This window comes from Montipora foliosa, chromosome 4, assembly GCF_036669935.1.
Source record: "Montipora foliosa isolate CH-2021 chromosome 4, ASM3666993v2, whole genome shotgun sequence".
NCBI classification, from domain to species: Eukaryota; Metazoa; Cnidaria; class Anthozoa; order Scleractinia; family Acroporidae; genus Montipora; species Montipora foliosa.
This window is the reverse complement of record NC_090872.1, coordinates 27,526,239-27,537,003: the sequence shown is the minus strand read 5'-3', so window position 1 is coordinate 27,537,003 and position 10,765 is coordinate 27,526,239. Positions and strand designations below refer to the sequence as shown.

General features: G+C 36.3%; 1 protein-coding gene and 1 long non-coding RNA gene across 6 annotated transcripts in view; one reads left to right on the top strand and one right to left on the bottom strand.

The window, feature by feature from the left end:
• LOC138000490 (von Willebrand factor D and EGF domain-containing protein-like) overlaps positions 1 to 10,765 on the bottom strand; it is a 166,008-nt gene that overhangs the window by 86,582 nt on the left and 68,661 nt on the right. For all 5 annotated transcript variants that reach the window (XM_068846948.1, XM_068846949.1, XM_068846946.1 and 2 more), the window contains exons 9-10: positions 5,801 to 5,961; positions 4,460 to 4,898 (exon numbers count right to left, since the gene is read on the bottom strand). In XM_068846948.1, the coding sequence (XP_068703049.1) occupies positions 4,460 to 4,898; positions 5,801 to 5,961 (600 nt within the window). The remainder of the gene's footprint in view (positions 1 to 4,459; positions 4,899 to 5,800; positions 5,962 to 10,765) is intronic.
• LOC138000505 (uncharacterized) lies at positions 7,018 to 10,750 on the top strand. Its single transcript, XR_011123139.1, has 3 exons — positions 7,018 to 8,058; positions 9,214 to 9,290; positions 10,708 to 10,750. It is a non-coding gene; the product is annotated as an uncharacterized lncRNA (long non-coding RNA).

Here is a 10,765-nt window from a genome sequence, read left to right as displayed (position 1 = left end):
GGGGACGTGATCACAGCACAGGCTTTGGTCAGCATTTCAATAGGATAATTAACAAATCAAATTGGCCAAGGTGTGAGGTTCGGTTTTCTAGTAGATAGGTGACTTCAAAGCAACTTTTCAGAGACAAACAAAAACATAACAAGAGGAGCTATGTGCGAGATCAGCTATTTGTGTCGTTCGATAGCGATGTTTTGACTTGAATCTCAAAATTCATCGTGAGCGAAAAGACTCGAGATGTGATATGACTTTGGAAAAAAAAATAAGGTGGTATCAATAGATAAACATGATAATAAAAAAAACAAATACTACCACGAAAAATAAAGGGACAGTGTGTGTTTTGTGATGAATTCTAGAAAATCCGAGAAATAAACTTCATCTTGAGTAGATTGTAAAATGAGATAAACTGTGGAAAATAAAAGGTGGAAATCCCGGATTTCACGGATATTTAAATAATAATAATAATAATAATAATAATAATAATAATAATAATAATAATAATAATAATAATAATAATAATAATATGCTAAATCCGCCTTTTCCGTTTTAAATAAAGGAGTTTTATAGAATCTGTCGAATCCGTAAAATCCGCTGTTTAACCTCATGCATGTTGACCATGCGCATTTAGCATCATTCTTTTCGTTTTGGTGGATTTCCCAGAAATTCCGGATTTCACGGATTTCCCGGAAATTCCGGATATTGACCGGATATTGATAGTTTCCTCCAGTTCTTTTCAGTGTAATAGTCCAGTACTTTTCAGTTTGATAGTGATCGATATTCTTGTTACCATTTTCGGGATATTGACCGGATATTGATAGTTTCATCCAGTTCTTTTCAGTTTAATAGTACAGTGCTTTTCAGTTTGATAGTGATAGATATTCTTGTTACCATTCTCCGGATATTGACCGGATATTGATAGTTTCATCCAGTTCTTTTCAGTTTAATAGTCCAGTACTTTTAATTTTGATAGTGATCGATATTCTTGTTACCATTCTCTCTCAAGCTCTAACTGAAGAGGAACTAAGAAATAAGGGAAACGATCTATCTATCTATCTATCTGTCTGTTGTCTGTCTGTCTGTCTGTCTGTCTGTCTATCTGTCTATCTATCTATACACGAATCTACCAGAGTAAAAGGACAAGAAAGGCTAGCGAGCATGACGTGCAATGCAGACTCTGCGGTAAAGCGCAAGAGTCGGTAGCACATATTTTGGCTGGATGTTCTGCGCTTGCGCAAAGCAAATACCTCCACAGGCATAATTGCGTGTTGAAGATTCTGTTTTTTTGAGATGCTCCGTGATCTAGAACTCGTAAACACTGTACCACCTTGGCACTCCCCGATCGAGCCAACCGGATAGATGCTAGGGTTGTGGACCGCAAGCGGAAGATTGTCACCATCTTAGAGATAAGTTGTCCATGGGTGGACAACAGAGCTGCAAAAGGCCAGGATAAGACAGAGAAGTATGCCTCCTTGCGGCTGGAATTAAAAGAACAGTTCAAGGGATACTGCATAGACCAGCACAACATCATTCTAGACGTTCTGGGAGGATACTCCAAAGGACTTGAGAGAACTGTTAGGGTGTTAGTGAAAAAGAAGAGTAAAGAAGTTTTGATAAAGATGCAGAAGTCCGTGTTAGCTTCAAGTTTACACATTGCCCGCCACTTCAAAATAATGACATAAGATAAGACACTAGTAGAGCATTTTCTAAGTATTTTAATGCGATATCTCAGACAAGGAAATTTTAATTTTTTTCTTCTTCTTCAAGCTCTACTTAGAAGACATTTTAATGTATTAGTTTCTATAATAAGTTTTTGTTTTAATTTTCTTATTTCCTGTTGGCCTTTAGGTTACGCAACAGCCCCTATTGTGCTTTAGCTATCGTTTAGCATGCATACGTTTGCACTGCTATAATAATAATAATAATAATAATAATAATAATAAATAATAATAATAATAATAATAATAATAATAATAATAATAATGATGATAATAATAATAATAATAATAATTAACAATACACTTAATACACTTAATAATAATTAACACTTAATCCTAGTGCATGGTACCTGAGGAGTACAGAGGGATATAAATTGTCCCATGCCCCAGACCAAAAGATCACGCATGTGCTTTACGTTGATGACTTAAAAACTTACCATCGTTCTGAACAAAAAGCTTTGTCCGTTACAAGCAACCTAAAGAAGATGTTCACAGACATTGGAATGGAATGGGGAATAAACAAGTGCGCTGCCATACACTTGAATAGAGGCAAACTAAATACCCGCAACAACAGCACTGCAATGCCTGTAAGTAACATTTGTGCTATCCCAGTTCTGAGCAACGATGACCACTATTAATTCCTAGGAAAATATCAAAGCACTCAACACCTAAAAGACAAAGTTTTAGGAGAAGCCGCCAAGTAGTACGAGAACCGACTATGAGCTGTTTGGACTTCCCCACTGTCAGTCCCACGCAAGGTCCGCTCAACGAACATCTACGCATTGCCTATGTTACAATATTACACGTGGTCAACCGACTGGTGTATTCACATTCTTAAAGAACTCGATAGATCAACAAGACATGTAATCGATGAGTGCAGTGGAAAGCATGAGTATGAATCCACACGTTTATTGTATCTACCATCAGAAGAAGGAGGAAACGAATTGATTAAAATAGAGTCACTGTACAAGAATACCAAACTTAAAGTAGCCCATTTCCTAAATAACAGTGACGATCCACACTTTAAGCTAGTCAAATCATTCCAAAAAGAAAAAGAAAAAAGAAGCTTGCGGTCAGTATTCAAAGATGGCAAAAGATATGCAGAAGAACTAGAGCTCAATGGCCACTTTGAAGATGGCGCAACAGTCTTGGAAGGTCAAAGAACCCAGGAAAATAAAAAAGATCATCCATAAAGTAAGTATGAAGAAACGCAAAAATGAAGTCATGAAACAGCCATGGGTCGAAAAGTTTGTGACTCAACACTGGCAGGATCCACAAGTATCAGCTCACTCATACGACATCTTTAAACAGTGGAAAAAAATTCCGGATATAGTCATGTCAGTGGATACAAGAATTAGACAGCAACGCCTTAACACAAAGATCTATAGATCACAAAAGTTACACCAACAAGTAGACGACTTGTACTTTCGACTCTGCTTTAAAGATCAGGAGACAGTATCACACGTTCTCTGTGGCTGTTCTCACATAGCACAGTCACTGTATAAAGCACGACACGACAGAATGCTACGCCCCGTTTACCATGCTTTATTGGAAAGATACAGATTTAAAGAATCTGAGTATTCTAACCCGTGGTACAAGCATTCTTATCTGCAACCAATCCAAGAGAATAACGAGGCAAAGATCTTGTGGGACATACCCTGGAATATGGGAAAAAAGTCCAATGAATGGCGCAAATAGACCGGATATCAGTGTATTGGATAAAAAGACTAAAGAATGGATCATCATAGAAGGAACGATATGCAATCCAGGAACAATCACAATGAGAACTAAACACAAGAGAGATAAAAATATAGATTTAAAACTAGGTATTAACAACTTATACCCAGTTCATAAAGTAAAGCTCATTACAGTAGTCTTTGATGTTCTTGCAGTTTACTACAAGGATCTTGAAGAACTTACCAGCATATTATATAACAACTTTGCATAGACAACTATTGAACGCTCACAAAAGTGGATCATCTCCCAAAATTGTGAAATAGTAAAAAGGTTTCTCTCATAAACTGATTTTGGTTAAAGCCGTTTATGGATGATGAAGATGTATATAGTATCCTATTTGCATTCTTTTTTTTCTTTTTTTTATCGTTCATAAGCATCATCCTATGAATTTTACTACTTTTATTTTGTTAACTATAATATGCATATGTACGTTTTACAATATTACATAGTAATTTGTTAGATTGATCATAGTCATAAGGTTTTATAGGAAAGATATATGAGCACCATTGCCCAAGTCCACAGGCCCGCAAAGGTTGTAAAATCATTTGAAAATATTTCAATAGTCTCCAATAATAATAATAATAATAATAATAATAATAATAATAATAATAATAATAATAATAATAATAATAATAATAATAATAATAATAATGTTACTAAAGTGCTAACCAACTGTCAGAAGTGGATCATATCACAGAACTGTGAAATCACCAAAAAATTCTACAGTTTAAGACAATGAAACACACATTCTTTTTTTTCAGTCCAGGAACTATTGCCTAGACACTGTCCGCAGCAATTTTCAAAACAAATTGTAAACTGGAAAGCTATTCAATACAACAGATAATAAAAATAAAAATAATAATAATAATAATAATAATAAACTTTATTTCAAGAGGGTAACGCAAAACAGTAAAACATGACAAACCCGCGGCATGGCGCCTGAAAAAGTTCTGTAATGAAACGCTCTTAAAATACCAAACATGGAAGGTGTAGAATAAATAGAGGCTTACCTCGATGTCAGATGAGCAGACATTAACCAGCGCTTGGACGTTCGTTCCTAATTTTGCGCACAGCTTTCCCACAAGAGTTTCTGACAAACGCTCAGCGCAATAACGTGTGGCATTTTCCTTGGAGACTATGGATCGTCTTATCCTGTCGTGGGCATTATACTCTAAAGGAGTCATGAAGAACTCGTAATCTTCTTTTGTTAATTCATCTGAAACTTCTATGTTTCTTCTTTTTCTTCCTTTCATCGGTCTATTGTCACACATTTTTATGCGATTGTAATGGCTGCCAAACGAGGGCCAGTCACTTGGAATACCATCAGTCGTGCAATCCTTATTCACCTGGCCTTGGTCTTTTTTTTCATCACAAGGGCAAGACGGCACAAATTCTTTAGCTTTATTATTAATCTCAAGAGGGAGTTTTTCGAAGTAGCTTGAAGATAATCTGCACGGAAAAAGTGGGATACAATTTTATTTACGTGAAACTTGGTAAGCTCATGAATAAAAAATAGTTCGAGTAGTTTTCTCAGCGACCCTAAACATCCTTATGCTACAATTAAAAATCGAGAACTATGATAGGAGACACGTACACGGTCATTAGGCATCGCTTATAAAGAGAAACCTCAACATGAACTAAAGGACAACTTTAAACTCCAAGAAATAATGTTTCTTCTGTTCTTCCGTCTCTTCACCGTGACCTTGATCATGTAATCGATTATTATTCGTTTCTTCGTGTCTCTTTTGCTTCCTCAGTCGACAAAAAATGCACAAAATAACCGTTGTTACTCTCCGAGTCGCGCGTCTCTTTGAATCGAATTGAGACGCTCCATGTGGTCAGTTAACAGGTCAAGTGGGTGAAACCAAGAATTGTTCCTTTCAAAGGGAGCCGTCGTAACAGAAAAAAAAAAAAAAAGAAAAGAATTTCTTGATGAAAAAGTTATTTTCACGTTTCAAACGCCACCTTAAGTAATTTTGACGTCTTTTGTTGGCCGTATTGTTGGCACGCGAAAGTTATTTGTGTCAAACAATATGCAAAATAACACGTCACAATCAGTTAGACCTTTTCATAGTTTGTGACGCCATGCTTAAATTACAGTGAATGTATGGAAAGTTTGCCAGCTTTGAACCACTATAAATCCTTTAACGCCTGTACAATCATCTTTTTTTTCGCTGTGTGAATGATATTAATAAAATGACTAAAACTATTTCTTTTTTTTTTTTTTTTAATCAGACGCTTTGTAGCAGAGTTATAGAGGTTTGAATTAGGTCAAAATCCCACACATTCACTTATTCTTAAATTCTCTTTTTGTGGGTGGGGTTAATAATAATAAATAGATAAACACACACCTGTACTGGTGTGCAAGCGAGGTTATGACCGGAGCAGTTCCCTTATATGTGCACAATCCATCCTCATCCTCGGGCTTCTTAGTTCGTGGAGTAATAATGGTCACATCTATGCCCCAATAATTTCTTGACAAGATCACTTTAATTCCTGTGGGTATTATCACCTGAAACGGTACCACCAAAAATGACTTTTGTCAAACTATAGTGAAGACTTGGACCGGAAAAAAAGAGGGGTGGGCCATCATTTTTGTGCATGTAAAAAGGGGTGGGTCAAGAAAAACCATGCTATTCATTGGGGTGGGTCATGAATAATTATGCTTCATTTCATTAACTGCAGATATGTAAACACTAGGAATGAAACTGCTCCTACAGTTACTCAAACTCATGTCAACAGAAAACATTCATATCAATTTAAATATACCAAAAAGCAGCAATATATATGCTAATGGTAATTTTACTAATAATATAGACTAAATGGAAAGAGAGTAATAACCTCTAAAAGATTGTGTAAGATAAAATCTCCTTTCAATTTAGTCTGCATCATCAGAGAAATCAGTATTTGAGTCACTGTCTATTTAACAATTAGACTCGTTGCCCGCAAGGGCTATGGGTCAATAGCCGATGAGGCGAAGCCGAATGGGCTATTGACCTGTGGCCCTTAAGGGCGAAGGGTCTAATTGTTTTAGTATTACCCAACTAGTCGGACAGAAAAGGCAATGATAAAGTTAGCAAATGCAAGTTGAAGAAATATTTATTTGGCCGGAATAAAACGAAAGAAAGCGTCACCCTTTTCGCTACACGAGGACTATTACTAATAGTCCTCTAGTAACGTAGCCAATCAAAATTCAACATTTGCATTAGTCCACTAGTTGGGTGATACTAATTCCAAATATTAGTTGAAAGTATCAAAAACTTGTATTGCTTCTTTTGTAAACATATGTTTTCTCAAATATTAACAATTATAATCATTTGACATCACGTTTCACCATTTTTGATATGGCATCTTTATTTAGGAGATGAGGTTCAATTATATTATCTCCATACGAACATAAGCCTGCACCTGCTAAAGAAAACACTCTGGCAGTTTTGCTCTTCACACACTAAAAATTAAAGTGTAATGTTACGAACGCGAAAATGTAAAATGACACCTTGTTACTGTGTAAACTATTACACCAAAAACATCTTCTAAAATTACTCTATATGTAGGGTATTTTTACACCTTGTTACTGTGTAAACTATTACACCAAAATAATCTTCTAAAATTACTCTATATGTAGGGTATTTTTACTCTTTTTAAAGGATAAAAGTTTATGCGTATTATTAAGGATAAAATTACGCAGTTGGAAGTGTACTTTTACACCAATTTTAATAGTAAAAGGCCGATTAATCTAAACCATGTTAGAGTGGTTTTTTAACTCATTCAGTTGTGGGCTTACAAATAGCTATTCATAAATATGATATACTGGGCCGAACAAACTGTCCTCAGGGCTTATTTATTTGTACGTAGTTCTCATTGCAGTCTGGCTCAATTTGTCACACTCTCTAGTTTAAGTATGAATATATCAACGTTTCGAAGACATTCGAAGATGTATCTCTGGTGTCATTCTCTGAGTCGCTTTCTCCCTCTGAACTGGGCGAATGTACGGGATCATCCGAATCATCATGAGAAAGAATTTCGTTCTCTTGTCCTTCGTCCGTTTCCTAAATAAGTTCAGGATGGTTGCGGGGAAAATGAGATTCAAAACTTGAAAAGAGTTTATAAGTCTTGCTGTACCCAGGCCTACCACAAATGACGAGAAAATTTGGGTTGTGCGAATGCCGACTACGAATGTGAGCCAGTACTGGTAGTTTTTTTAAGCTCCTAAAAATCTGGTTCGTAACAAGCATAGGTGTCAGCTGCATGGTAAAATTCAAAAGGTTTGTTTCCGGTTACAAATGTCACTTCGAGCCATGTGGTTGGCTGCGGTATTTACGTCTTTTGACAAAAATTTCCGGTCAAAAAGGCGACGTAATTCTCCGCCAATCAAGATGCATTATTGAATAGTGATAAAGAAACTTGATGACCCTCTTTGTATTACTTTTCATTCGGCCAGTCTTCGGAGAAGGATTTTGAATATTTGGAGGTCCTGTTTCTTGCGTTATTTTAAATTCAATGGCTGCTCATGGATGCTCCGATGTTAAACTATGGACTGTAGAGGAAGTAGGCGAATGGCTTACCAGTTTAGGCGCCCCGTACAACAAATATGCTGAATCCTTTCGTGGTGAGTAAACTGTGTTCATTATTTCTATTGTTAAGTTTTGAGGGTCATGATGTTCTCATCGTGCTTCGGTGCGTATTGTAGTTGATCCAAGTGTTTTTGGATAGACTACAATTCGCACCAAAGGACGATGTATTAAAATACATAAAAAAGTACAAGCTGTTTTCTGTTACGTTGAAAAGGAAAGAATTGTTGCAGTGTTTTGACGTTCCTTAGATTTGAGACACAAATGGAAGGCACTGTTAGCTCGTTATGTCACCCAAATCAAGACCTTGGGTCCCGGCGACGGTCAGTTAGAATACTTCTCCCGGAAAATGATATGCCGGCGCGCAGAATAGGTGAAATCTACCTAACTTCATAAACATAATGTTGTCGTATTTGTTCGTTGGCGAGGCGACCGCAACTTCCCGCCTTAAAATTTAATATAAATGTATGTTTCTTTCATGCATGGAAATTGATGAGGAATTCTTTGCTTGGCCTCTTGGAAAGTTATACGGGTAGTGATTTGAAAGCATAACTTATTCCGTAATTCGTAATGTTGGGCCAAAATTGAAGATTATAAGGAAAATTGATTTTCTCGCGCGACAACAGCGCCAGGTAAGTGTAAAGGACTGGTACTACCCATGACTTACCTGGGGCATGATATTACAAAAATGGCGGCTGTTTTTTACTGAGATTTCTTTAGAGAAAGACATACGTGTCACGAAGTGAAAACATTCGTGTAAGGCTAAATAGGAGAGAACTTCATGAGTAACCCATTGCTGGACCCAGACTGTGAAGAGCTGGCCAACCTATAGCCCAGATAACTTTATCTCTGTTTATTATTCCATTGGTTTAATTGGTGTACTTTGTCTACTTTTGCAATAATAATATTATTGTTCAATTCTTAGTTCGTTTGTTCCGGTTCGGTTTCGTTTTCCAATCGGTTTTTTCCCAGTCGGTCACCACACAGGCTAAATATAAAGTGTTGTTCAGTGGAATTGGACTGATTTTATTCAAATTGGCTCTTTGATTCAGGAAAGCAATGAATTTGAGAATAAAGAAATTAGTAGAGCTGTGCAAGGTTAGATTACAATTCAGCACAAATATCCCTTGAAGATTTTAGTGTAAGGTCTCCATTTGTTCTTACTGATGAAGATACACCTATTTATTCCTCAGCAACATAGTGCGGCCAGCCAGTCAACTACAGACAACCACTAGCAACACTTCAGTCTGAAGCGAAAGACAGTTGACAGGTAAGAACTGTTCACTCCACGTTGTATTCCTGTCCTTATTAGGCTAGTAATGCTATGGCAACAGTTTTTCCTTTGTTTGAATTGTTTAAGTGGAGTTTACCCTTTTTTTTTCTATAAGTTTAAGTCAAATCTGAACTTCCTACAGTTGTATGTCATAAATTCAATGAAGATGGTCAGGATTTGGGTTATTTTAGGGTTAATGATGAAATGGAAGTAGTAGAATACAGTGGAGAACAAGAAAGTATTATGGAAAGCTATAACTTCCTTATGTAATCTTTATTCTTTTGGTCTTCAAGTTTTTTTTTGTGGTGTGTTTTTGTCACTATGTGGTAAGATTTGTTATTCTGTGACGAGGTTTGATGATTACGTGTTGTGTTCCCTCGTGGTGATAAAGTTTGATCGTTATGTATTTGTTTCTATCATGTGCTGAGGTCTTCTTTTGACCTACTCTATTTACATTTCGAGTGGTGTGCTTCTTTTATGACATTGAAAGTAAAGTAGATCTCACTATGCAGTTCATTTAGTTGTTATATTGTACAATGTAGCATAATTTCCATCTGAACTGGCGGGTGGCATACCTCATACAGTTCGATGTAACTTCAATAGTAGATCTAACCATTCAGTTAATTTAGTTGTTATAGTGTACTATGTAGTATAATTTCCATCTGAACTGGCGGGTGGCACACCTCATACAGTTTGATGTAACTTGTAAAGTAGATCTAACCATACAGTTAATTTAGTTTTTATAATGTACTATGTAGTATAATTTCCATCTGAACTGGCGGGTGGCACACCTCATACAGTTTGATGTAACTTGTAAAGTAGATCTAACCATGCAGTTAATTTAGTTGTTATAGTATACTATGTAGTATAATTTCCATCTGAACTGGCGGGTGGCGCACCTCATACAGTTTGATGTAACTTGTAAAGTAGATCTAACCATGCAGTTAATTTACTTGTTATAGTATACTATGTTGTATAATTTCCATCTGAACTGGCGGGTGGCGCACCTCATACAGTTTGATGTAACTTGTAAATTAAATCTAACCATGCAGTTAATTTAGTTTTTATAATGTACTATGTAGTATAATTTCCATCTGAACTGGCGGGTGGCGCACGTCATACAGTTTGATGTAACTTGTAAAGTAGATCTAACCATACAGTTAATTTAGTTGTTATAGTGTACTATGTAGTATAATTTCCATCTGAACTGGCGGTTGGCGCACCTCATACAGTTTGATGTAACTTGTAAAGTAGATCTAACCATGCAGTTAATTTAGTTGTTATAGTGTACTATGTAGTATAATTTCCATCTGCATGAACTGTCGGGTGGCGCACTTCATGCAGTTCGATGTAACTTGCACCTTTTATAATGTTTACAACATCTGTTCTTTTCCACTTCATTTTATATATGCAGGTTGTGCCTACTGAACAAGAGCTACCTGGGTTGAAGCAAGATTGCGGGCGAACTCCAT